The sequence below is a fragment of the Actinia tenebrosa genome, unplaced genomic scaffold (assembly GCF_029948245.1).
Source record: "Actinia tenebrosa isolate PJP-AT-01 unplaced genomic scaffold, QUT_ActTen_1.0 PGA_scaffold14__42_contigs__length_11649687, whole genome shotgun sequence".
Taxonomy (NCBI): domain Eukaryota; kingdom Metazoa; phylum Cnidaria; class Anthozoa; order Actiniaria; family Actiniidae; genus Actinia; species Actinia tenebrosa.
The window spans coordinates 4,288,074-4,316,069 of NW_028292574.1; the positions used below are offsets into that span (position 1 = coordinate 4,288,074).

Sequence of the window (27,996 nt, forward strand, 5' to 3'; positions counted from 1 at the left end):
GGCTTTGGGAACGAAATTGGAGGATGAATCAAAAAGTTTTAAAGTAAAGTTACAACAGATACCCCGCCATTTCCCTAGTCCTTAAATCTTTGGTCCTTTGTATCCAAGCGATATTTGCGCGTATGCAAGGAAGCGGTGTGACCTTCAATGTCAAGTATAGTATCCGGTGGTAGTATAGAGAATTTACAATCGAATTGGTTAATCGATCTAAGGAGCTAAGAAGGATTTTGACGAGATTTGATGTATTGATTGCAGATGAGTGCTACTTGAAAAGGCATATAAAATTGTTCTGGCGGAATCTGATTGTCTTTCGATTAATATTGAATCCTATTTCGATTGAAAGGTTGAAGGCAGTCGAGAGAGAACAGTCGAGAAATGACCAAAAATAGTATAAGAATAATTGTGTGTGTTGCCCTAGTTGTCGCAGGAATAGCATGCATTATATCAGGAATTATTCTCCTTCACGAGAAGTCTGTCGCTTCGTGTCACAAGGATCACTATAGTCCAAAAGCCTCTTCGATACTTCCAGTTACTTGCAACTATTCCCAGGAAGCACTACGCGTTGGACTGCCTGAATTCTTACAGAAAGTACAAGACACATTTTACGATCTTCATCCGGAGAAAATTTACTTAAAGCCGAACGTTTTGAAGAAGGAAATTCTGGAAAAGTTTCAAGGGTACGATCCTTCGCCTGCCAAAATAAAACTAACAACTGACAAATCCTTCGAGTTGCTGGCAGAAATAAAAGGCAAAAAGATTACGAAACAACTGTTGAAACCTCGCGAGCGAAAGGCTTTATCTCAAGTCATGCATTATTTACAACACGTTTTTGGTATGCCTTATGATGGTAATTACTACACTGGGTACTATCTTCTTGGACCAGGCTTTTTTTGTGTAGAAATGCAGTCTATCTGTACTTTTACTCGACTATTTAGTCATTGGATCGTACCACCTTCTTCAGTAAACGAGGTTCAAATATTATTGAATAAGATCAAAACCTTAAACCACACTTTTAGCCAGTACAGACAAAACTTAATAGATGGAGTGAGAGCCGGGATGGTGAGAGACATCGATGACTGCAAAAGAGGCCTTCACTCCTTTTTTGTTTTCTACAGGAACATGAATAAAGTAGAAGGTAAATATAGCGGTCTTCTAAAGCTAGGTCCTGTTACACTGTGCAATATATATTCCCAGCAAATTGACAAGTTGTATTTTACAGCATAAGAGGGTTGTCTCGCAATTTTATTTATTTGTTGTTATTGTTGTTGTGCGTAGCGTTGCACGATAAAACTCAGTTCTACTTTTCGCAACGGATTGCATGCAGCAACTGGCAACGACATTGCACAGTGTAGCATCCCTACTTTTCTCTCAATTTTAAGGCATATTTAAGGTAGACATATAGCCAAAACAAATCGTGGTATACTTCGTTTTTTGAAATGTGGCTTTATTTCCGAGAAAAACGAGGAAAACCAATTTGTGCATAATTGACCCTCTGAAAGAGCCAAAATATCATCCAACTTCGAGTGCCTCGCGTGCCTTTGCAAAAATGTGTATGGACTTGATTGTTGAAAAACTATTTTTACCATTGTATTGGCTTTAAATCTGTGAAATTTTATTATTTTCCAATAAATTTATGTTGGCGAAATTTTTTTTATTACCAAGTTACTTTGGCACGTCATGAAATATAAAGAACTTTCAAAAAATATTTAAACCATGTGCTATGTAGAATAAAACGTCGATATTTAGAATTTAAGAAGTTAAAACAATGTTCTAATCGTGAGTAAAGTGATTGTTTTGGGTATTTTGTTTTACAGAGGGTCAATTATGCACAAATTGGTTTTCCTCGTTTTTCTCGGAAATAAAGCGATATTTTGGCAAATGAAGTATACCACGGTTTATATCGCATCAAGGTCTTCCTAATACTAAAATATGAGCAAATTCGATTTTTCGACTGTTGCCGGCGTATGTTCGATTTTTGCTGACATCCTCTCTTAACTCTCAGTTCGCAAACATAAGGCACTAAAAACGATCTGTTGGCCCTCCAATGTTCCTCGCAAACCACATTTTCTTGTAAAACTTTTAGCTTTTACTTAAGAGTAAGACCTCTTGCTACCACTTGGGAAGCTAAATCACTGACCTATTTTTATTTTCCCTTGTCGTCATTTCCTTCAGCCATTAATCCCTTTTATTTATCGGTGAATTTTGAAGCTTTATTTTATTTTGGAAGCATGTTTACCCCGTTGATTCCCCTTTAACTTAGTAACACTAAAAAAAAAAAAAAAAAAAAAAAAAAAAAATACAGAAAAAGGTAAGAGTATTTTTTTTTGCATATAATTCATGACACCATGACGCATGTTCTTAGTGGCGCGTGATAGACTTACTTTCCATGACTAGGTTTCCTTTGCAAAGGATTAAGCGCGTCCACGTTGCCCGTTTTGGCGGTAAAAATCCCGCCAAAACCACAGAAACTCCATAAGCACGAGCCGCAACTTTATCTAACTATGCAATCGTTTTTTTTTAGATGTGATGAGACAAAGAATTGCCAAAGGATTGACTAGGGATTCGACTTTGGACAAACTAAGTAAAGAGGAAAAGGAAAAATGGTTTACTAAGTACAATAAGACCGTTAAACAAGACATCCGAGATCACGTGTTAAAATACATTGGCGAACCTTTATACAAACTGATCACGTGAGTGAGTATATTTTATGCTAATAGACCTCCTCGGCTCTGACGTAATGTTTTCCCATTTCAGACCACGTTTCATTTCCTAGAGTATCATTTCTTTGTTTAAGGTTTGCGCTCGGTTGCACATGAGAAGACACATGAGTATGGATACAACTCAAACAAAGAATATTATTCTTAAGAGAATGACACGTGGTCTGAAATGGGACAACATTACGCCGAGCCGAGGAGGTCTATTAAACCTTGAAACAACCTCTGGTCTAAGTCAGGGCATGGCTAACTCACATGTCGATTAATACTCCAGTTTCGAGTTCTCTTTGCTCAGCCTTAGTCTCGGTTGTGTATTATAATATTCACCTATTCAACCAAAACCCGTGGCATTTTAATCAACACGTATTGTACCATCGTACGTATATTCCTTACAATACAATGAACCTTAATAAAAGAAAAATACATTTGTACACAATCGAGGCTAAGACTGAGCAAAGGCGAACTCCAAATGGGAGTACTGATCCAGAAAAACGCAACTAGTTTTCAAGAATACAAGGTTTAGCTGAGTAGCTAACTCAGCTCCACCTAAACTAGGATGCAAATTGGTGAGAGAGCAATATTTACCATCCATAATTATGTAATTTTAAGAGCGACGGTCTGTAAAAATCAAACATACGGCGGCAAGGCTCAAATTTTCGAATTCGCTCTACTTTTGGATTTAAGTAGTGTATGATGAAGTACGAAACGCTGTGTGGTTAGTTTTGAAAAATACTTTTTGGTTTTTGAGAAAAAAGGAAAAATCGATTTGAGCTCCAGGGACGATTTTCGTTGCAGAAATATGGCTGAAAATTGCTTACTTTCGCTTGGTCCGTGTATCGAAACTGTTGATCCAAATAGCCTTCTAATACTTTCTGCCAAAAGAACAACTCTTATTTGCTCACAATGGACGCGTAGTCACACCGTAAACCCTTTTGTTTTTAGATATCTTAAAACCACCTACCTCGAGCACTGCTTGCCTGTGAATGAATCCAGTGGATTATCAGGTCTGCCTTTGACTCATGTGTACATTAATGGTTCGAAAACCAACCAATTAACTTACCCGTACTTACCAACTGGCCAACGACTTAACGGCTCCAAGGCCTATGAAAGTATCATGCCGTATTTTACTACAAGTGACATCACACCCAATGAAGTACATGACCTGGGATTGAAAATGATAAACAAGTTATATGCACAGGTATATGCACCCACGGCATCCCAAATGAAGTAGCGCAAAGGTATATGCACCCACGGCATCCCGAATGAAGAAGCGCAACATTTATTGGGAGCACGCAGCTAACAAAGCGGCAAGAGTGCTCGCCTATCGCTAAGGCTATACTTCGTATCATATATGAGTATACTTTTTTTGCGCGTTGCAGTTTCAGAGCTTTAGCAGTTGAATTTGCAAATCGCCTTAAAGCCCCTATTTTATAACTTACATCCTTGCATCGTGTGCCCAGACTATTCTACCCAGACTTTTGAGTTAAAATGAGTAAAGTTGTGAGCTGTCAATCAAGCGTGCGTACTATCTAACTCACTCACTCACTTGGTCACCCGAAGGCGGGCAACCACTAGTCCTCTCCAAATCCTCTTGTCATCCATCAGTGAAGCTAATTTGCTGGCGTCGGGTGTTCCAGTGTCCCTCTTCAGCGTGTCGATGTAGGCTGTCTTTGGTCTACCTCGACCCCGATGTCCATGAGTGGGCTCCCATAGCACTAGTTTCTTAGCACTCAACTCTGGATGGCGATAACAATGGCCAGCCAGTTGTATACTGCGTGAAGCAATTTTGTCACTGTACTATCTAAGCTATATCATAATCTGCTGTATTCACAGGTACTCGAGTTAGCTCGCAACGAAACCCACACATCCAATACCACGCAAGCAAAAGAAATGTTTGCACGCAAGTTAAACGATTCATCGATGTTCTACGGCGCGGATCTGATCCCTGAGATAGAATCAAATGCAACAGCACATGAACGATGTACAAGCAGTTCAAGTGCAAAGACGTATTGTCCTGTTCGATATAAAGCGATGCAGAGATTGGTAAAGGATCTTTATAAAGTAGGTATTACTTCAGAATGTTGATCAATAGAAACCAATCTTTAATCTAGACATGTTTTGGCTGTCCTACAGCCATCGTCAGTAATGAAGTTTACAATGAGTGAACGGTTAAATAAATGAACAAAAGATTGGCATTAAAATTAAAATTACAAAAGATGACAAAAATGTTACAAAGCAAGCTTTAACTTTACATGGGAGAGCTGCTGATTAAGTGAAGGGTTCTCCCAGAAGATATCTATTGCCTCTTTAATTTACGCTGAAAATCTGTGCTGGCGAGGTCGTCTAGGTTAGAGGAAAGAATTTGGCATGTGAGTTAGCTGTGCCCTGACTTAGATCAGCCCAAAGGTTGCGGTATCAGGGTTTGATCTGTGAGTTTGTTTTTTCAGTTAGCCTGATGTCCTGTTTTAGATCAGCCCACGGAGTGTTTAAGGGTGTGGATAACATTAGGTTTTTCTTTTGTTATAACGACCATGTCTTAACGTTTTTTTAGGTAATGAGTCTTATGGATTCCAAGACTGTGGAAATGTTTTATTTCACAGGCTCAAAACATACAACACCCAACTGTCCAGTCGATGTCATCATACAATACAGTCCTCAATTTCTTATTGAACAATATCATGGAATTTATCCGGATTGCCACAGTTCATCTCGTGTTTCAATACCATTTCACGTAAGACGACTAGGACCAAAGTACGGCAAGTGGACTATGATTGGACATGAAGCCAGACCTGGACACCATACTCAGGTACGATTACTAACGAACTGAGTCCGATCCCAGAACCTTTTTTATTTGTGTGTGTGGTGTGTAATTGGTTTATTGACTGACGCACGGTTGTATTTCCTATTTCAAACTGTATCTCCATAACTAGGTTAGTGCAGTTTTCGTATGACCGTGAAAAGTTCACGGCAAGAACACGGTCGTGACACAGCAAGGGACACGCGAGACCAATCACATTGCACGAGAATTTACTCTCCATCCGCGCGGACACGGTCACGCCAAGATCGCGGCACTTTTAGACCAATCATATTGCGCGTGAAAAAAAATCAGCCAATTGAAATTCTTGAAAGTATCACGTTCACGGCACGTCACGCTCACGACACTGAGCTTTTCACAGTCATACGAAAACTGCACTATCTATTACGATTAACGATTAACAACTACATTTTTAGACTCAGGGGCTTTTGGAACATTTTCGTGATCTTTGTGGAGGGGTGATTGGATGGTTGGATACCATGACGAGGTACACAGCGTTTAACGAGGGTTGGGCTGTGTATGCAGAATACCCATTGATTCCTGTGGACATGGAAATGTACGCCAATAAACCAATGTACAAATATGGAATGCTTAGAGGTCAGGTTAGTATCGGTGTGTCTGTAGTTAACCTGTAGAAGGAGAAGCAAGATGGTCAGTAATAGGCCAATAGACTTCCTCGGCTCTGACGTAATGTTTTCTCATTTCAAACCACGTGTCATTTCCTAGAGTATCATTTCTTTGTTTAAGGTTTGCGCTCGGTTTGACATGAGAAGACACATGAATATGGTTATAACTCAAACAAAGAATATTATTCTCAAGGGAATGACATGTGGTCTGAAATGGGATCAACATTACGCTCGAGCGCTCCAGAGCCGAGGAGGTCTACTGAAACAAAAAATCACGTGCTGATATATCACTTTGATATCGAATCGATCGTCCACTGTGCGTCGCTTGTCACACACAAGGGTTTCAGTTTGAGGCTACGTGCTGAATAGTGCAGCGCAACCGTGACGTCATAAAAACGAAGACAAAGGCGAAATTCGGACAATCAAACTTACAAGTTTACTTTCACTAGATAATTTTCACAGCCGATCGCAGTTGATCTTAGTTTACATGGGTTATTATTGTAACTTTAAGTAAAAAAAAAAAAGAAAAAAAAAATCGGTTTGTATAATCCTTGTAGCGGTTAAAGAGAATGTAATGTTTGTCCGAATCTTTAAGCTATTTTTAGAATCAGTGCGCTGCGCTATTAAATTAATACTTTTTACCCTGTCACGAATCACTGAGCATTATGCACGAAGCCCGTCACATTGAATCCCTTGTGTGTGACAAGCAAGGAATATCTCGGAAGTAGGCTATATTCAGCCAAAGGTTCCTTGGGGAAGGCTCTCTTGAAAGTATGGCAAACAAACTTGAAATTACTTCGTAAGTTGCAATCGAAAGAGCATCTTACAAAAGGTTTTTGATATGACATTAGTAATCCAGCAAAAGCTTCTTAATTCGTGATAGGAGAAAAGAAAAAAATTAATTCATCACGAATAAGCCTCATATTGAAATCTTTGTGCACGACAAGCGCAGCATGTATCGGTAGTGGGCTTGTTTCACATAACTTTTTCATATTTTTAAAAAGTAACGAAAAGTACCCGCGCGCGTACTCTGTACTCTCATAAAGCACGCGCCCTAACCAATAAGAAAGTAAGATTCATTCATTTATAGTACACTCAACAAAATTACTCGACTCTGATTGGTCGAGAGGAGTACAATTATAGCGTTAATTGTACTCCGTAGGAGTACCGAATTAAGTCGCTATGGCAACACGGCCAAAACAATGTCAAAACAATTATGTTCTATCATTTTGTACTTAAAAAAATATATAAATGAAATTTTAAAGCCGTAAGAACTAATCTTTTTTATGCATTTCAGTTGCGCGATGGACTGAAAATCGGCCGCCAAATAGACAAAGATGAACGGCGTCGCTTCGCATTTTTTACTGACATTTTGTTGAGTGAACTATAAACAAAAAATCGCACGATTTTCTCGTACAATTTGTAATTAATTGACACTCGTAATGTTTTGAAAGCTCTTTAATTGCACTCGCCTAAAGGCTCATGCAGTTACAAGAACTTTCAAAACATTACTCGTGTCTATTAATTTCCAAATTGTACTCGAGATCGTGCGATTTCCTATACAAATGATAATTTTTATTTTTTATTGTTTCAGCTGTGGCGCGCAATTCGCCTAGTAGTGGACACCGGATTGCATTATAAAGGTTTTTCCCACCAAAAAGCTCTTCAGTACTTTCAAGAGTACATGTGGGAAACAAGTGACGTCATGCAACAGGAAGTGATGCGTTATCAAAGCGTCCCCGGACAAGCAACCGCGTACATGGTTGGTCAACAGCATATCATAAAACTACGTGAGCATGCGCAGAAGGAGTTAGGCAAGTCCTTCAATCTTAAAGATTTTCACTACCATATTTTAAAACACGGCTCTACTCCTCTTAGCTACCTTACTGAAAGCATCGATGAATATATACGATGCACTAAGAACATTAAGGATGTTGGGTGCGAATATGTACTAACTAGGGAGGGGTTGGGAAAACCCGAAGGATCTGATTACATCACCAATATTGACGTAGATTCAAATTTTATACATATGACTGAGAGCTATTATTAGCAGTATTGATAGCTTTGTGTCAATCATTTGACTCTGATAATTCTTTTCATTGCTTGTTTACATACCATAGAACTACCTATACCTATACCTATACCTATACCTACACCTATACCTATACCTATACCTATACCTATACCTATACCTATACCTACACCTACACCTACACCTACACCTATACCTACACCTACACCTACACCTACACCTACACCTACACCTACACCTACACCTACACCTACACCTACACCTACCTACACCTACACCTATACCTATACCTATACCTATACCTATACCTATACCTATACCTATACCTATACCTATACCTACACCTACACCTACACCTACACCTACACCTATACCTATACCTATACCTATACCTATACCTACACCTATACCTATACCTACACCTATACCCGTACCCGTACCCGTACCCGTACCCGTACCTGTACCCGTACCCGTACCCGTACCTATACCTATACCTATACCTATACCTATACCTATACCTATACCTATACCTATACCTATACCTACACCTACACCTACACCTACACCTACACCTACACCTACACCTAGACCTAGACCTAGACCTAGACCTAGACCTAGACCTAGACCTAGACCTAGACCTAGACCTAGACCTAGACCTAGACCTAGACCTCTACCCGTACCCGTACCCGTACCCGTACCCGTACCCGTACCCGTACCCGTACCCGTACCCGTACCCGTACCCGTACCTACACGAAGGAGAACTACTCATAATTCGCACTTTTTACCAAATTTACTATTTTGATTTCAAATATTCTTGACATCATACATAAGTGATTTTTGTGATTTGATGAAAGCTAGACCGGACGTCGATTGACTTGATCCCGAATACCACCCAAAAACAATCGTGGAATGTTCAGCTTTTTAAAGGGTATGGACAATCTTAATGCATAGCAAAAACATGTCTAGTCTTTGAAATTTGATTCATGCTTCTAGATTTTGAATTTTGAGAGATTTTTTTAATTTGGAAAACCAGGAACCGAGCATAGCTGGAATGAACTGGACTTTGGTGAAGTGGATCGTCGGATCGCGAATACCTTCTTATGGCGAATTCGCAGCTTTTATGCATAATATGTTATTTCAATATTCATAACTAGTAATTTCATGCCTAAATTTTGTAAAAAAATAAAGATTAAAAATATTTTCTTCATAATTGAAAAACGTCACATCCAATCTAATGGTCAACTTGTATCATATGCTTTTGTGAATTTTATGATTTGTGGTGAGGCAGAAAAGGTTTTGGACGTGAAGCTTCGTAACAATATCAAAATACAAATCAAAACACATAAATACTTTCATGCAAAAAAAAGCTAGGTAATAGGCAGGTAAGGTTATATCAAAAATGTCAATCTATTCCTTCAACAGTAATGATGAAAAGGTAATTATACCGTGAAAAGATGAAAAATCTTACTGACGTTTCGGACGCTAGTCCTTCGTCTGAGTCCGAAACGTCAGTAAGTTTTTTCATCTTTTCACGGTGTATAATTTACCTTATTATCATTACCGTTTCATTAGAAACACCGACGCAGCTCACACTAGTTTTTAACTAGTTATATCTTCTTATTCCTTCAACAGAGTGAAATAATTACACGTAATTTGCTCAAAATAGAATTTAATTTTTTTTGTTATTTCTTTATTTTTATATTTCAACTTTCCTGTATATATATACACTTATTTCAATAAAGTTAGTCAACAAAAACCTAAAGCTGTGATCACCGAGAATCATGGGGAAATGTTTTATATCCAACAAGTAAAGCTTTTGACACAAACTGCAGCAGTTGAGGATGCTAAGAGGAGGTTAACTTGTAACTGGTAGAAGATCTCAAGTCCATCAACAGTTATCAAGCGGTTGAAACATGTAAAATGTATCTACTCATAATCCTTGTCTGTCTCAGCTTTGTAGCTTTTCAGGTGACTAACTTTGTTGAAATAAGTGTATACACTCGATTGCAGAAACGTTGTGTCATAAATTTATACATATATATATTAGCATATACCAACTGGTGTATTGGTTAATTGGAGGAGAATATTGTACGATATTACCCTCTGCATCTCGGAATATTGAGTCGGCAACAAAATGGCATCTTCCGGCAATCGTTGCTACAATTTCCGATAAGGAAATTGAAAAAATGAAAGTAAATGCCGTTCCTATCAATACTAAAAAGGCAACGAAGTATGGCCTAAAAGTTTTGCTAAAAGTTTTGCGTGAATTTGTCACGCAAACTGCAAGTTTCTGTTTGTTTGTTTTTATTGAATTATTGTATATGAAAATAAGTTACTCTGTACACAAGTTGGTATATGCTAAAACAATTATTCGCCTCATATTTATAAGGAATATAAAACGCGCGCGCATGTCTCTGTACTGTGATATAAACACGCTGAAAACTGTTTAAAAAAAAAAAAAAAAGAAAAAAAAAAGAAGAAGAAAGAAATCGATTCAATTTGCCATACCCCCGAGACATCCGCAGAGCTGAGGCGTCGTATGGACTTCGGACCTGACGGCGATTAAATCCTTCTGCCCTTGGGTGCACGAATTACGCAAGAAAATGTTCTAGCCGAAGCATCAGGGGAGAGACCAGCCGGCCCCCAGACCATATCGGCTAATCCCTTGCATCGCTGCCACGCACGGAATCGGTTGAAAGTTTTATGTTAAAAAGTCTAGCCTATCTGGTGCATTGTTTTCACGGCTATTGTTATGCTGATTCACCTGGAACCGTGGTCCAGTGGGAAAAAACTTGGGTTTCAATAATACTGAGTCAAGTCCGGTTAGCAAAGTAAGTACCTGGATGGGTGACCCTGAAACTTATGCCTACTAAAAAAATTTTGCAATTTTTCCCCCCTAACTTTTTATCGTTTAAAATCCGTTTTACTACGTTGAAGACTCGTCGAACTGCCGGGCGTTTAATCTGTAATATCACTAGCAATTTTTCTAAGTACCATGACTGATGAATCGGCTCGTAGTCTTGGTTTGCACGTGACGTCTTTGCCACTTTAAAAAAAGAATTGTCCATTAATTATTTTGTTTTATCATCAAACATGGCCACTGTGTCTTTGGTTATTTCATTCTCGTGGGAATAATTGAAAAAAGGAACTAGGAGTATCCCTTATACCTGAACTAGGAGTATCCCTTATACCTGAACTAGGAGTATCCCTTATACCTGAACTAGGAATATCCCTTATACCTGAACTAGGAATATCCCTTATACCTGAACTAGGAGTATCCCTTATAACTGAACTAGGAGTATCCTTTGGATTCGGCCGTACCTTCCCCACCCTCCCCTCCCACATACCAAACTTTAACCCCGCTGACAAATAACTCAAGGCTCACACTCACCTTCCCTTATCTTTGAATACAAAATCAAAGAGAATTAATCCTCTGTTTTCACTCTTTGAAAAAAATATACTTTCTTCAGCCTAATACAGAAGAATATGTAAGGACTCAAGCTCCAATTCGTCATCCTTTGATGCTGAAAAGCTGGAAAAAAGCCTAATCTTTCAACCAATTCGCGCCAAAATTTTGAAGGGTCGCTGAGAGTGTTTTCACGTATATTTATGAGGTATTTTAAACTTGATTTATTCCCTTAAAAATCTTACTTCTGCTTTTAGACTTTCTGTATATACTTCCTATAATGTATTTTACTGTGATATTTGCTTCTTTTCTGTTGTTTTAGTCATTAAGTTTTAGAGTATTGCTTGTTTTTCTTGTACAATGTTAGACGTTCGTTGTCAATGTAAACCGAACAAACTGTTATTTGTTTTGACTGTGCAAAGATTTATTCACTAATTTTCTTGTTTTTTAACGGTATTTCTAATTATATACGTATAATGTTCGTGCTTGGTATTTTGTATTACTCAGGGCATAAGATAATTAAGCCTCATCCTGAAACTATTTCTTAAATTCGAAATCTAAAAAGCGATGTTAGCTTATTTTGGTTTTCGTCCAAAGGTTTATTTTCAATGCGCCAGAATGTAACTTCAGTACAAATCTTGTTCAAGAGATATTTTTACTATTGATTTTTGCAAGACATATTTAAATATCATGTAAATATGATACATTTTTTAGAATGGTACTAACAGTAGTTTCATTTTGTTAGCAAACTTATATAATCAATTGGAGGCTGTTTCAGGGTTCTATCTGTGATGAGTTAGCCATGCCCTGACTTTGATCAGCCGAGAGGTTGTTTCAGGGTTCTATCTGTGAGTTAGCCATGCCCTGACTTAAATCAGCCCAGAGGTTGTTTCAGGGTTCCATCTGTGAGTTAGCCATGCCCTGACTTAGATCAGCCCAGAGGTTGTTTCAGGGTTCAATCTGTGAGTTAGCCATGCCCTGACTTAGATCAGCCCAGAGGTTGTTTCAGGGTTTGATCTGTGAGTTAGCCATGCCCTGACTTAGATCAGCCCAGAGATTGTTTCAGGGTTTGATCTGTGAGTTGGCCATGCCCTGACTTAGATCAGCCCAGAGGTTGTTTCAGGGTTCAATCTGTGAGTTAGCCATGCCCTGACTTAGATCAGCCCAGAGGTTGTTTCAGGGTTCAATCTGTGAGTTAGCCATGCCCTGACTTAGATCAGCCCAGAGGTTGTTTCAGGGTTCAATCTGTGAGTTAGCCATGCCCTGACTTAGACCAGCCCAGAGGTTGTTTCAGGGTTTGATCTGTGAGTTAGCCATGCACTGACTTAGACCAGCCCAGAGGTTGTTTCAGCGATCAATCTATATGTAGATCTGTGAGCTAGTCCTGCCCTGAATCAGATATTGATAAGCTTAAACTCCCCCACATCCCCTGGAAAACGTTACTAAATGATTGTATATAAATATATTAATCACGATCTTGTTGATAAACATCTTGTAACATCTGTTCAGGTGTGCATGATAACAATACTAATGAGACTGAATTTTCTGTTAAGAATTCATTCACAAAAGAATAAAAGAACAGGAAATTAATGTGGACTTCATCATTGTTAACAAATTTTAAGAATATATCTTCTTATTTAAAGATACCTTGTGTGAACATGCTATAATTGTGTAGTTCCAGAAATCATCCATGCCCACCCCACAGAGGAATTTGGAATTTCCGAAGAGTAGGGGGGTCAGAGAAAGAACAAAAATTACAGAGTTTGTATGGAAGAAAATTGGAATTTCCAGGGGGGTAGGGGGTATCTTAAAAAAATTCCTCCGTGAGGGGGGTATTGATAATTTTTGAACTACACATTCTTCATTTTTGTAGGTATTTCAGAATCTATAGTCATTGATGCCAAAGAAAGTCCCATTTCAAGTTGTGCACTGCTCTGGTGCAGATGAAGGGCACAGCGCTAAAGAACTAGAGGTATATATACATGTATACAATCAAGAACCATTCTTTCGATTGCATTTTACACTATCGTGGCCATGTTTGTGGCATTTACAATGTAACTACTATAACCGGGGCCACATAGACAGCGAGAACCAATCGAATTGAAGAAGGAAAGCAATACATAATGTAGCCAATCAGAAAGCAGCAGAAAACAATAGCCTTCAATGTATCTTTTTGTTTCAAGAGAAAATGACAATGACTATCTAGTCGATTACCATTCTGTACAGTCTAGGTTTCTGATTGGCTCAAATGCCTGAAGATGGAACGCATTGTTTTCATTCTATATTTTCATTGGTTCTCTTGTCGAAATGGTCTGCTAGTGTCCCCATTTACAGTAATTGCACTTTAATTAACAAAAGATTTCTCATTAGCATCCATGCATTGTTAACTGCACCAAGATGACCAATTACGTTTTTGTCTTTTGACTCTTGGGAATGCTTGGAACCCGTCGATTTTAGTCTCACTATTATCAATAGATTAATAATTGATAATATTTTTAGAATACATATGTAGTACTGGATAGTTAGTTTTCTGTTTTCTCTCTCATTAGGTTCATAGCCCTACTACAAAGGGATGGCAGTCGTCAAGGTCAGTGTTCATCCCTGTTTGAATAGGTTCATCCATATTTGAATAAGAAGATATAACTAGCTAAAAACTAGTGTGAGCTGCGTCAGTGTTTTTAATGAAACAGTAATGATAAAAAGGTAAATTATACACTGTGAAAAGATGAAAAAACGTTTTGACATTTTGGACACTAGTCCTTCATCTCTTCCTCTCTTTTACTCCGACAAAGGATTAGCGTCCGAAACGTCAGTAAGTTTTTTCATCTTTTCACGGTGTATAATTTACCTTTTTATCATATTTGTATAGTACAATTTCTCCACATTTCAGTTTGTATTTCTAGTGTATTTTTATGCTGGAATGATCCTTCTTTCAGAATTCTGAACAATTACATTAAGTAGAAAAGAGACCATTGGTTTGGGAACAAACATTAAATCCAAAAGATAAAATTAAAATAATATTTATTTAACACACACAGTTATTGTATAATATTTTTCCTTATGGCAGGTTTTGCCTGTTTCCCCAAGAAATAGTTTTAATGTTAAAAGATACACTGAGAATACGAAAACTACAGGTCTTGGCTCATCAATATTTGATACGTGAGTAGACTTTATAACTGATATACAAAACACTTGAAAAATACAGTAGCGACCAATATAAATAACACTATTGTTCTGCACAGACTAGTGAATGAGTAGCCTCTCATGCATGTTTCTACGTGAACGCTAGGCTAGTCAGTCCAGAACAATAGTTATTCAAATTGGTTGTCATATTTTGATTTCACACATAATTCACCTTTTTGGTGCTAGCTTGGATTGTGTTACGGTCACCAAAAAGTTCAGACACTGTTCTCAGATTTCCATACACATTCACTGACTTTAAAGAGAAAATTTAGGTAGATTTCTTTAGTTAGCTCTCTTAACAGCAATAAGAAAAGCTTCAATCAAGTTATGAAACTGATTTTTTACTTGTATTTAGAGAACTAACTAAAATAGTTCATTTAAAGCCATTACATTTGTACAGAAATCCGAGAACAATGTCCCAACGTTTTGGTGACCGTAACACAATTCAAAACTATTTATACCATGTGACGGATTGCGCTGAAAAGGTGAATTATAACAATATTGAAATTCCTTTTCAAAGTCTGGTTTATGTGTATGGATGACTTTATTGTGCATTGTGTTTCAGCGACCAAGATAGAAGTATTTGTAGGCAAAGTACCAATAGGACAACCTGCTTCATTGTTGACCTGTAGATATAAAAGATTAGGGTATGGAAATCTAAATTGTGTCGTATGTTATAAAATGTTGTGTTTTTGTTGATACCACAATTGTTACTGTTGTTGCTGTCCTGCTGCCTGTGCTGCTGTTGCTGTTAATGGAAAACTATTGCTTCTGTTGTTGCTGCAGTTGTTGCTGCTGCTGTTGTCATACTATGTTAGAGGCTATTAAGGATTCTGTTGCTCTGCTGCTATTTAATTGCAGCTGTTATTGCACAGATATCATTCATGGTGTCACCGTTTCTCTTATCAGGTATGTTGGGCTTTCAGACAATGAAAGTACAGAATTCAAGGTACAGTAAACATGTCCAGCAGTAGATACACTCATTTATATATGTGAAGAATACCATGCTCTATGACTTAGTATTTTTGCATTAATGAGCATTTATCACTGGATCAATTGCCCTATTTCACTATAACGTCACATCAAAACAGTCTATTGTTTAAACGCAAAGGATCATGGTCGTCGGATGGGGTCAAATCAACACAAATTCACTGAAAATTGTTCTAAAACCTGTATCAATCATCGAAGAGAAGTAGAATAGCCAGCAAACGCTCAGAATATTTTTTAGTACATATTAACACATATTATATCAGAAAACCAGGCCATTTTAGATGCAATTTTTGTTGAATTTCTAGTGGATTTGGCAATTCTATCCCCCACATAAACAAGCAGTGATGTCATAGTGAAATAGGGCAATTGCAGCCTTAGCTGTATGATTGGTTAAAATGATGTGTTCAATTTCATTCCAAGACTGCTGTTTCTAAGTTATGCCACAACTGTTTTGTGGTTACTGTAAAGAACATTCTAGAATGGACCAAATCCACTTGGGCGTAATGTTTTGCCCATTTCAGACCATGTGTCACTCTCTTGAGAATAAGATTCTTTATTTGAGTTGTATTCATATGCATATGTATTTTCACGTGCTACCATTAAAGAAAGAAATAATACTCTAGGGAATGACACATAGTCTGAAATGGGAAAACACTGGATAGGTCTATTTTGTCAGTTGTACATCATGAGTGTATTTTTTTTCATTGTTCTTACAAACTACCATTCATAGGCCAGAGAGCTAAAATCTATTCATCTGGATGCCGAGGGACAGTTCATTAAATTGTTAATACACAAGAATCATGTCAATAGATATAACTTATACAACCAGGCAAGTAACCATTAAATTACTTCCCGCTGCGCTAACACCTGGTTTTGGCACAGGGGTGGGGTGGGTTAGACTTGCTTTGGTGGTTTGGGAATCAAGGGTGGTGTAGTGGTGGTGCACTCGTCTCTCACCTTTGGGGTCTTAGGTTTGATTCCTGGACGCAGCATCACATGCATTAGTGAACCAAGGGTGGTGTAGTGGTAGTGCACTCACCTCACACCTCTGGGGTCTCAGGTTTGATTCCTGGACGTAGCATCACATGTGAATAGTGTTCGTTAGGTCTCTCCCTTGGTTTATGGGGTTTTCTCCAAGTTCTCTGCTTTTCTTTCCTTTGCAAAAACTAACAAGCTAACTATCAATTCAATTTGTGAGTTACTAGAAAGTACTGACAAGAAATTCTATTTTTTCTTTAAAGGTGAATCTGGTGGCGGTGAATGTGATTGCAGATCCACATGACAACATGTATGATGATCCTCTAGACCCTGATCCAGTAAGTACAAAATGTACATCATGTATGATGATCCACTAGACCCTGATCCAGTAAGTACAAAATGTACATCATGTATGATGATCCACTAGACCCTGATCCAGTAAGTACAAAAATGTACATTATGTATGATGATCCACTAGACCCTGATCCAGTAAGTACAAAAATGTACATCATGTATGATGATCCACTAGACCCTGATCCAGTAAGTACAAAAATGTACATTATGTATGATGATCCACTAGACCCTGATCCAGTAAGTACAAAATGTACATCATGTATGATGATCCACTAGACCCTGATCCAGTAAGTACAAAATGTACATCATGTATGATGATCCACTAGACCCTGATCCAGTAAGTACAAAATATACATCATGTATGATGATCCACTAGACCCTGATCCAGTAAGTACAAAATGTACATCATGTATTATGATCCACTAGACCCTGATCCAGTAAGTACAAAATGTACATCATGTATGATGATCCACTAGACCCGACCCAGTAAGTACAAAATGTACATCATGTATTATGATCCACTAGACCCTGATCCAGTAAGTACAAAATGTACATCATGTATGATGATCCACTAGACCCGACCCAGTAAGTACAAAATGTACATTATGTATGATGATCCACTAGACCCTGATCCAGTAAGTACAAAAATATGTGTACATTATGCCTAATGATCTTCTAGTCCCTGATCCTTGATCCAAAACACTGGGAGGGAAGAGTTTAAAGATTATCTTCTAGAATTTATTTCTCAATTGACACAGTTTTCTTTGTTATTCACAAGGCTTTATTTTTGTTATAACCCTCATTATAAATGCGAGGTCAATATATAGCTAGTTATTAACCTGGTTAATAACTATATATAGGCTTTTGATAGAAAACCTTCTCAATTGATAAATAAAATACTTTATTACCTTGCCTGTGGCCCTCGGGATGTATATGTCTTATTGCCTCCGTTCTCGGTAATTAACTCTTACATTGTTTTGTTATTATTTCAGCTGAAGAGTGTTGACAACATTGTCCATAGATACATGAAGCCAGAGAGTCTTGCATCAATGACGGGGGACCCTATATGGGGTAAAATAAACAGGTAAGATACACAGTCAGATCGACAGGCATGCTAGGCTAATAGGCTGTTTCCACAATCATTCATTTTAATACCATTACAACTCATTGCTTTGCAAAAAAAATTCATAGCTCTTGCATCATAACCCATTTAGCTATTCTAAAAAGATTGAATTTAAATTTCCAATTTACTTTTTTTTTTTTAAGAACTGAATTTGTGTCTCCGATGGATGATTTAGCATTTGATATGTACCAGGTAATTATGATGATGATAATCATTGTTGTGGGGATGGCAGTGATGATGATGATGATGATTAGACTAAGCTGGTTTGTGTCTGTGATGGATGATGATTTAGCATTGTTGATGATGATCATTGTGGAACATCACTGAAGAGCCCTGTCAGGGAATGGGGGTTGTAAAATATAAAATATAAATATTGTAGTGGTGATAGTATTGATGATGATAATGATTAGCCTAAGTTAATGAAATAATGAACAAATGAATGAATGAAAGATAGGCCTCTTTTTCTCTGGGATTGTTGATCTTTCTCCCTCTGCAAAACTTCACACCAACACGCCACCCTTTTTAAAGCTTTTTCCATTAATTGTCTTGTAACAGGATCCAGAAACAGCTAATTTAATCAGAAGATTAGAATCAAAGAAAAGAGAAGCAGTGCAAAGTAAGCCTCAATATACTATAATGCTGACTGCAGATCACAGTCAACTCCAAAGGAGTTCATAGGGTGTCACATACTGGTGGATTTACTGACAGTAGGTTGTTTAAGGATCAGCAAAGTACATACATACATACATACATACTTTATTCGTCCTCTATAAGGCTTTTCAGAATAAAGGGCCTAATTAATTACAATTAAAATAATACTATATATAATTATATAAGAAGCAAAAAGAAAAGATCAAAGAATAAAGTAAATAAATAAATAGATAAATAAATCGTACATTTAAATTACATTAAGGTTTTAGAAAATCTGAAATAAGATGTTGTTTTAATGTCCGTTTAAAGTCTTTCACGGTTGAGCTCAACTTAAGGGCAGAGTCTAGTGAATTCCACAATTTGACAGTTCTATAGTAAAATGATCTTTGTCCAGTAGTCGTTCTGCAAAGAGGTATCTGCAGCTTTTGCGAGTTTCTTGTCGTACGCTGCGTGATGCTTGATCTTGGAATAAATCGCGAGCATAAGGAATCAGGGGCACACCCAGTCATGCATTTGAATGCCATAATTGCATTACGGTAGTGTAATTGCTGTCTGACGGGTAACCATCGTAGCTCTTTAAGAATAGGCGTGACGTGATCGTACTTTCTTTTGTTGCTAATGATACGGCATGCGAAGTTCTGCACAGCTTGGACTTTGTTCAGGTTACTCTCAGTGGTATTGCTCCACACATTAGAGCAATAGTAGAGCTTGCTGAAAACTAAGGCATTTATCATGGTTTTTAGAGTGTTTTGATCAAAGGCATGTTTTACTCGGTTAATCTGTCCCAAACGCGACATGCAACTAGACACTGTCGATTGTACATGATCTTTATACGTCAAGTTGGAATCAAGGAGAACTCCTAAATCCTTTACTGACTTGACAGGTGTAAGTTCTTTTCCCAGTAGCGTTAGACGAAAATCTTCCACTTTAGCAGTCATCACTTTGCTCCCAAAGATGATAAGTTTAGTTTTGTCGGGATTTAGAAGTAGGTAATTGTCGAGTGTCCAATTAGTTATTCTGAAAAGGTCTTGATTAAGTCTTGAAACAATATATTGTTGGTCCTGGAGATTGAAAGTAAGCAACAATTTGGTGTCGTCAACGTAACATTGAGTAGTACAATGTTCAGGAACGCTTGGGAGATCGTTTATATATATGCTAAAAAGCAATGGACCCAAGATACTTCCCTGTGGTACACCACAGGTCATAGGCAAACGGTCTGAGACTGCAGTTTGGATTCTGACGACTTGATAGCGTGAAGTAAGATAGCTGCGAAACCACTGAATGGCTAGAGGTGACAGTCCAACGTCCTGCAGTTTTGTCATAAGGATTTTATGATCAATGCTATCGAAGGCCTTACTCATGTCGAGCAGCACAGTAGCAGTAAGCTGTTTCTTATCGATGGCCTCGAGAATAGTATCGGTTGTTTGGATGACAGATGTCTCGGTTGAATTCCACTTTTTATTTCCGCTTTGCTTGGATGTTAAGCGTTGATTGGTTGATAAATATGAAGTTAACTGATCATGAGCGACTCTCTCACAAACCTTGGATAACACTGGTAATAGTGAAATAGGCCTGTTGTTGTCTGGGATTTCGTGATCGCCATCCTTTGGAATAGGTACGACCTCGGCTATTTTCCAAGCGATGGGAAATTGTGCAGAGCTAAAAGTGGCGTTCACGATCGAAGTAATCGATGGTAAGATGACAGGGAGGCAGTCTTTTATAACGTGGAGAGGAATCTTATCTATTCCAGGAGCTTTGTTTGAAGCCATTGAGTTAATGATTTTTTGCACTTGATTACGACTCACGCGATTATCAAAGAAGAATTGTTCGGACTCGGGATACCCTCGAGGGACGAACGTGCTGTTGTTGGATTCACACTTGAATTGCTCTGCCAAGGCGTTAACTTTCTCAATTGTATTTGTGCCGACATTTGCAAAGAAAATATTAAATTATATATATTATATATTATATATATATTATATTTTATATATATATATATATATATATATATATATATATATATATTATATTATATATATATTATATATATATTATATATTATATATTATTTAATTATAGTCTTACTATATACTGTGCAAGGTTGACTGCTAAGGCTAGAAACGATTGTCAGGATTTTTGTACTTAGGTAATTTTGTAAGGTGTCAGTAGGGTGTTGGTAAGGTGTTGGTAAGGTTTTAGTAGGGTGTTGGTAAGGTGTTAGTAGGGCGTTGGTAAGGTGTCAGTAGGGTGTTGGTAGGGTGTTAGTAGGGTGTTGGTAAGGTGTTAGTAGGGTGTTGGTAGGGTGTTAGTAGGGCGTTGGTAAGGTGTCAGTAGGGTGTTGGTAGGGTGTTAGTAGGGTGTTGTAAGGTGTTAGTAGGGTGTTGGTAAGGTGTTGGTAAGGTTTTAGTAGGGTGTTGGTAAGGTGTTAGTAGGGTGTTGGTAAGGTGTTAGTAGGGCGTTGGTAGGGTGTTAGTAGGGGGTTGGTAAGGTGTCAGTAGGGTGTTGGTAGGGTGTTAGTAGGGTGTTGTAAGGTGTTAGTAGGGTGTTGGTAAGGTGTTGGTAAGGTTTTAGTAGGGTGTTGGTAAGGTGTTAGTAGGGCGTTGGTAAGGTGTCAGTAGGGTTTTGGTAGGGTGTTAGTAGGGTGTTGGTAAGGTGTTAGTAGGGTGTTGGTAGGGTGTTAGTAGGGCATTGGTAAGGTGTCAGTAGGGTGTTAGTAGGGTGTTGTAAGGTGTTAGTAGGGTGTTGGTAAGGTGTCAGTAGGGTGTTGGTAGGGTGTCAGTAGGGTGTTGGTAAGGTGTTAGTAGGGTGTTGGTAGGGTGTTAGTAGGGTGTTGGTAGGTTGTTAGTAGGGTGTTGTAAGGTGTCAGTAGGGTGTTGGTAAGGTGTTAGTAGGGTGTTGGTAAGGTGTTAGTAGGGTGTTGGTAAGCTGTCAGTATGGGGTTGGTAAGGTGTTAGTAAGGTGTTAGTAGGGTATTGGTAAGGTGTCAGTAGGGTGTTGGTCAGGTGTTGGTAAGAATGGATATAAAATTTTCAGTCAGGGTTGCTTATGTGTTGTTGGTGTAATGAGAGTAGGCTGATAACCATCATCCCTCTTCATGTTGTTACAGCCCAATACGTTACGAAAGGAGGACGAGTGGTACGAAGCCCCAAGAGACTAGGATATTAGTACCCTCCCCGGGTGGGGAATAAATTGTAACCCCTTAAGGAATCGAATTTCGTGCTGACATGTTTGTAATGAAGTCAACGTCTCAAGTAAAGTTGTTGAGTTGTAAAAGGCGTTTTCTGTCGTCAGTTCCACAACATTTGGTCCTTCGAGCCGGATTTTGCATCGTAAAACTAAAAGGAAGTAATTTGTAAAGCGATTGAAAGCTGTGGGTTGACTAAAGTTCGAAATTCCAAGGTCAACATTCATCAGTCGTCACACGTGTTCGCCGCCATGATGGCCGATCAAGAAGAAGATTATTTTAGTCGCATGTCTGTTGAAAAACTCCGTGCCATTTTGCAATCAAAGGGTTTGTCGACGAGTGGAAAGAAGAAAACTTTAATCCAAAGGTTAGAAACACATGAATTTTCTCTGAAATCGTATCAACACAAAACACTCGACAACAATGATGCAGACTCTTTGCCGACACATAAAGAAAATAAACAAAACGCCGCTCTAACGAAAGTTGAGCCACATTTAGAAGAAATCGAGCAACTTAAACGTAAATTGAAGATATTGCAAGGAGATGTCGAATCTATAACCCTTGCTGTCACCGAATTAAGTAAAAGTTCAACAAATAAGATCAAAATGCAAATGAGATTGCAAAGATTGAATGAGTGTCGTATTTCATGTCTCGATTTAAGAGAGCAGTTCGTATCCCTCACTGCTGAAGATGATGTTGAACTTCGTAATTGCAACGAAATTTTGAATGCAATAGACAGAGCTATCGATATCGCTCAAGAGTATATCGAAACAGCAATTTGCAAATCAGCTGAAAGTGTATCGTCTAAAGAAACCCGCCAAAACCTAAAATTACCCAAATTAGAATTACCTACGTACGGTGGTGATTTGTTGAAATTCCAGAACTTCTGGGATCAGTTTGAAGCCGCTGTACATAACAACGACGACTTACCGGACATACAGAAATTCACTTATCTACGCTCAGTACTGAAAGCTAATGCATTGCAAACCGTTGATGGATTCGAAGTCACTGGAGCGAATTATGCGCCCGCAGTAGAAGCATTAAAGCACAGGTATGGTAGAAAACGAATTGTAATTTCATCGCTTATAAAGTCAGTTATCAACTTGGAATCAACGACGAGTATGTCTGCACGCGCCTTACGTGACCTGCATGACACATTAAAGAACAGGACTAGGGCCCTAGAGGCTCTAGGTGAACAACCAATGGCACATGCTTGTATCTTGTTACCAATGTTTGAGTGTAAACTTCCGCATCAGCTTCTAGAAAAATGGGAGTTAGAGCTCGCAGACATTAAAGATGAAGAGATTGATCTCGAATTATTCTTCAAGTTCCTAAACCGACAACTTGTCTCAAAGGAAGCTGGTGAAAGAAACCAGCAAGCAACTTCTACTTCAGGTACCCACGGTCAAGGTAAAGTTAAAGTTGAACGAAAACCTGCTGCAAACATCAAACAAGACAGATTAACCACAGCATCTACCCTGTTTAGTGACGCAACCAGTGTAACACCTTGCTGCGTATTCTGCAAATGTAATCATGAGTCAGGGGACTGTCCAGAGTTTAAGAAAAAATCGGTCGAGGAAAGATGGAAGCTAGTCAAGTCAAACAAGCTGTGCTATAACTGTTTGAAGCCTTCTCATGCTAAACATTTCTCCAAGGTGTGTCGTCAGCCTAAATGTTCTGTAGCTGATTGTGGTCGACGTCATCATAACTTACTTCACGAGCAACGTACTTCAACACAGACACCTACAGGTGCTACATTAAATGGATTTGCTACAACTGACTTCAAGAAGCCAACAGAAACTTTGTTACCTACAGCGATTGCCAAGTTGTATGCAAATGATCAAAGTTTAGTAGCACGTGTACTCCTAGATTCTGGAAGTCAGCGATCTTACGTTCGTAAGACCATTGCAGAAGCAGTCGGCCTTAAAGGTCCAACAGAGTCAGTAAGTGTCACAACGTTGGGTGGTGAGACAAGTGAAGCAAAGAGACTACAACGAGTAAAGTTTTCTCTCTCTGCGGTCAACGGAAATTCGTCGGAAGCTGTTACGATGGAGGCTCTTACGATCCCAAAGATCTGCAATCCACTGGGTCCTGTAAACTTGAATCTTCATGAGAACGTTCATCTGAAAAACTTGAACTTTGCAGATTCTTATCCACGTGATTCTGTGGAGATAGATGTGCTGATTGGTGCCGACTTTTACTATAGCTTTGTAACTGGAAATTGTGAAAGAGGAAATTCACTAAACTCGCCAACAGCTGTGGAGTCAGTTTTCGGTTGGGTGCTTACAGGCCCAATAGAGGGGACAAGCAAAAATACTACTTCTATGATAGCAGTCTTAGAGAACACTGAAATTACTCAGACTTTGAAAAGATTCTGGGAACTGGAAGCAATTGGAATTTCTAAGGAGGAGAGTGCCGTTCGTTCCAAGGAAGAAGAATGTGCAGTTGAAGACTTTAATCGCGAATTAAAGTTTGATGGATCCAACTACGAAGTGCGGCTATCATGGAAACCGAGCCATGCAAATCTGACTGACAACTACAAACAAGCTCTGCAGCGATTGGAAGGAGTTGAAAGAAGACTGAAACGTGACCCAGTAAAGGCAAAGGCTTACATTGATGCGATCGACCAATATACGGAGAAAGGATTCGCAGAGGAAGTTCCCGTCGAAGAGAAACAGTCCACGAACGTTAGATACTTACCGCATCACGCTGTATTTCGTAATGATAAAACAACAACCAAATGTAGAATCGTGTTCGACGCCTCGGCGAAGGACGAACAAGGCGTATCTCTGAACGACTGCATACTTCCTGGTCCTGCCTTACAACCAAATCTAGCATCAGTTCTTACCCGCTTTCGTACTCACAAGATTGGTCTGCTCGCAGATGTAGAAAAGATGTTCCTGCAGATCAAACTTGCAAAACCAGATCAAGACGTGCATCGTTACTTGTGGAGAGAGCTTAACTCCGATGAATTACCACGTGTCTATAGAATGAATAGACTTACGTTCGGCGTGAACTGTAGTCCGTTCCTTGCTATCGCAACAATTCATGCGCACGTTACGGGCTATCTCGAAACTGTTCCAAGAGCTGCCAAGGAACTTTTAGAAAACATGTACGTAGATGATTGCTTGACAGGTGCAGAAACAGATGATGCTGCACTAACATTGACTCAAGAACTAACTGAAATCATGAAGAGTGGTGGTTTTAATCTCACAAAGTGGGCAAGCAATTCTCAACAAGTGATGGACAACATTCAGCCTGAACACAGAGCACCGTTGCCAATGGTAGACCTTGCATCAGAAGAGTCCCTCAAAGCACTTGGCGTGTCATGGGACTTAAAGTCAGATTGCTTCAGATTCATTCCCCCAAAGGAAGTGGCCACATCTCGCACCCCCACTACGAAAAGAACTTTGCTTAGCCATGCTTCAAGGATTTTCGATCCTCTTGGATTGATATCACCGTTCACAGTGAGAGTTAAGATCCTCTTCCAGGAACTGTGGAGAAAAGGATTAGAATGGGATGAATCTCTAGACTCAGACACTGAAAGCCAGTGGTCCTCATGGAAAACCGAGCTACAGCAAGTTACGAACATCGCCATACCTCGATGTTTCGGCGAAGGCCTTAACTCGAGATCAACTGTTGAATTGCATGGATTTGGGGATGCTTCCCCAAAGGCATATGGAGCTGCTGTGTACATGGTAGTAAAGGATGAGTCTGAGCAGGCAACAGCACATCTTGTTATGTCAAGGACAAGAGTCGCACCTATTAAAACAGTTTCACTACCAAGACTCGAACTCTTAGCTGCAGTAGTTAACGCTAGACTGTTGAAGTTTGTTGTAGAATCACTTGATATGAAGACCAACCGTGTTGTATGTTGGACTGATAGCATGGTAACACTACATTGGATAAGAGGACCGAGTTCTAGCTGGAAGCCTTTCGTTGCCAATCGTGTCTTAGAGATACAGTCAACATGGGACCCCGAGAACTGGAAGTACTGTCCCAGTAAGGAGAACCCGGCAGACTTGTTGACACGTGGTTTATCGTGCGGTGACCTTGAATCTAGTGAACTGTGGTGGAACGGGCCCAAGTGGTTAACCTCGCCTGTAGAGGAGCATCCAGCTCAGAGTTTTTCCAAAGAGGAACCCGATGACTGCAAGAAAGAGAGAAGAGCGACACATTCGTGTACATCTGTCCTAACAAAACCTGTACTGATAGTGGATCCAAACCTTTATAGTACGTGGTTGAAGTTGATTCGTGTTACAGCCTACGTTCTTAAGGCTGTAAGATTGTTCAAAGCAAAAACTGTTTCTACTGTGACTGAACTGTCTAGCGAGGAGTTGAAACAAGCAGAGATGTATTGCTATAGAACTGTTCAAAGGGAAGTGTATTCAGAAGACTACAAGACACTGAAAGAAGGCAAACAGCTGACAAGTAGCAGCCGTCTCCTTCGACTTGACCCATACTACGACGAAAAGAATCAAGTCTTACGAGTAGGAGGACGACTACAGTTTGCGGACCTTCCTGAAGAGAACAAGCATCAGATTATCTTACCTCATGGACATACCGTTGTACAAAGACTAGTAAGAGATTTACACGTCCAGCTGTTGCATGCTGGGCCCGAGACTGTTCTGTCAACTTTACGAAACAAAGTTTGGATCACTCAAGGGAGAAGAGAGGTGAAAGGTATCATTAGAAAGTGTGTTGCTTGTCAGAAACTTAGAGTGGGACCTTGTGGACAGAAGATGGGGCCACTACCCAAAGAGAGAGTTCAATGCTCGCCCTCGTTCACAAATGTCGGCATTGACTTCGCAGGCCCATTGTATGTGAAGGAAGGTACAAGCACCAAGAAAGCCTACGTGTGCGTGTTTACATGTGCGTCTTCGCGTATGGTCCATTTGGAATTGACGAACAGTCTCACAACAGACGATTTTTTACAAGCGCTGAGCCGTATGACAAGCCGACGAGGTTTATGCAGTACGATATGGTCGGATAATGCAAAGACATTTAAGGCTGCAAGCAAGGAGATCCAAAAGTTCTATGGTAATCCTGCAAGGAAGAGTAACGCTACGTGGAGCAAGCTCGACCAAGACCGTATTCAGTCAGAATTGTCGTCCAAAGGAATAACATGGAAATATATCACTGAACGTTCGCCATGGAGAGGTGGTTGGTGGGAAAGGATGTGCAGAGCTGTTAAGGAGCCACTTTGCAAGGTTTTGGGTAAAGCACTTCTTAGCTTCAGTGAACTTAACACCCTGCTTATAAAAGTAGAGGCAGTTATCAATTCCAGGCCATTGACAGCAGTAAGTGATGACCATAGAGATCTATCGCCAATCACTCCCGCTCATCTAACCATTGGAAGAGCACTTGAAAGTTTGCCAAGCCCTACGAAAGACGACCTCGAGAGTTCAACAAAAGGAACAGTCACAAGATATTTGTACTTACAGAGATTGCTTAATCATTACTGGAAGCGTTGGGAGAAGGAGTATCTGCATAATTTAACGACAAGAGTCAAGTGGAAGACTACAGAGCCCCCCGTGCAAGTGGGAGACATAGCGCTAGTCTCTGAAGATAACGTTAGTCGTCTAAAGTGGCCATTAGGAAGAGTGGAAAAAGTACATCCCGGACGAGATGGTCTCGTTAGAACTGCGACAGTGCGAACAGAGAAGAACGTTATACACAGACCAGTACAGCGTTTACACAAGCTAGAAGTTGAATCAAGTCTTCAACAGGAGTACAAGGAAAGGGACTTTTCTCCGAATGGTGGGGAAACGGCTTGTGAACAATCTCGTAATTCAAGTGAGAGTGAATCTGATATTGTCCCCCAGAGTGGACAAGGTGGGGAAGATGTTACAGCCCAATACGTTACGAAAGGAGGATGAGTGGTACGAAGCCCCAAGAGACTAGGATATTAGTACCCTCCCCGGGTGGGGAATAAATTGT

General features: G+C 39.3%; 2 protein-coding genes and 1 long non-coding RNA gene across 4 annotated transcripts in view; 2 read left to right on the top strand and 1 right to left on the bottom strand.

The window, feature by feature from the left end:
* The first annotated feature begins 91 nt into the window (after nucleotides 1–91).
* On the top strand, nucleotides 92–9,389 carry LOC116298050 (uncharacterized). The gene is made up of 7 exons (XM_031706391.2): nucleotides 92–1,135; nucleotides 2,522–2,690; nucleotides 3,657–3,912; nucleotides 4,548–4,775; nucleotides 5,266–5,520; nucleotides 5,946–6,131; nucleotides 7,750–9,389. The coding sequence occupies exons 1-7, from the start codon at nucleotides 376–378 to the stop codon at nucleotides 8,203–8,205; spliced, it is 2,310 nt and encodes a 769-aa protein (XP_031562251.1). The 5' UTR covers nucleotides 92–375; the 3' UTR covers nucleotides 8,206–9,389.
* LOC148911253 (uncharacterized) lies at nucleotides 6,042–23,033 on the bottom strand. Its single transcript, XR_016119793.1, has 3 exons — nucleotides 22,906–23,033; nucleotides 18,007–18,160; nucleotides 6,042–6,158 (listed from the first exon to the last, which is right to left on the bottom strand). It is a non-coding gene; the product is annotated as an uncharacterized LOC148911253 (long non-coding RNA).
* Nucleotides 10,804–27,996, top strand: part of LOC116298048 (centrosomal protein of 104 kDa) — a 32,647-nt gene continuing 15,454 nt past the window's right edge. The window contains exons 1-12 of one of the 2 annotated variants that reach the window (XM_089030022.1): nucleotides 10,804–11,018; nucleotides 11,658–11,801; nucleotides 13,467–13,565; nucleotides 14,143–14,180; nucleotides 14,661–14,752; nucleotides 15,342–15,423; nucleotides 15,686–15,725; nucleotides 16,497–16,595; nucleotides 17,008–17,082; nucleotides 18,091–18,182; nucleotides 18,365–18,413; nucleotides 18,777–18,837. In XM_089030022.1, coding sequence (XP_088886148.1) covers nucleotides 13,491–13,565; nucleotides 14,143–14,180; nucleotides 14,661–14,752; nucleotides 15,342–15,423; nucleotides 15,686–15,725; nucleotides 16,497–16,595; nucleotides 17,008–17,082; nucleotides 18,091–18,182; nucleotides 18,365–18,413; nucleotides 18,777–18,837 — 703 coding nt within the window. In that variant the 5' untranslated portion in view covers nucleotides 10,804–11,018; nucleotides 11,658–11,801; nucleotides 13,467–13,490. Of the gene's footprint in view, nucleotides 11,019–11,657; nucleotides 11,802–13,466; nucleotides 13,566–14,142; nucleotides 14,181–14,660; nucleotides 14,753–15,341; nucleotides 15,424–15,685; nucleotides 15,726–16,496; nucleotides 16,596–17,007; nucleotides 17,083–18,090; nucleotides 18,183–18,364; nucleotides 18,414–18,776; nucleotides 18,838–22,034; nucleotides 27,939–27,996 lie in introns of those variants that run through there. The other variant, XR_016119792.1, reaches the window with a different exon arrangement.

What these genes read in the sequence shown, in the direction of transcription:
- LOC116298050 (XM_031706391.2), top strand. Translation starts at nt 376, where the DNA reads ATGACCAAAAATAGTATAAGAATAATTGTGTGTGTTGCCCTAGTTGTC. An exon ending in CCTTTATACAAACTGATCAC is followed by an intron (nt 2,691 to 3,656) that starts GTGAGTGAGTAT and finishes TTTTGTTTTTAG; the next exon opens with ATATCTTAAAACCACCTACC. An exon ending in ATGGAATGCTTAGAGGTCAG is followed by an intron (nt 6,132 to 7,749) that starts GTTAGTATCGGT and finishes TTATTGTTTCAG; the next exon opens with CTGTGGCGCGCAATTCGCCT.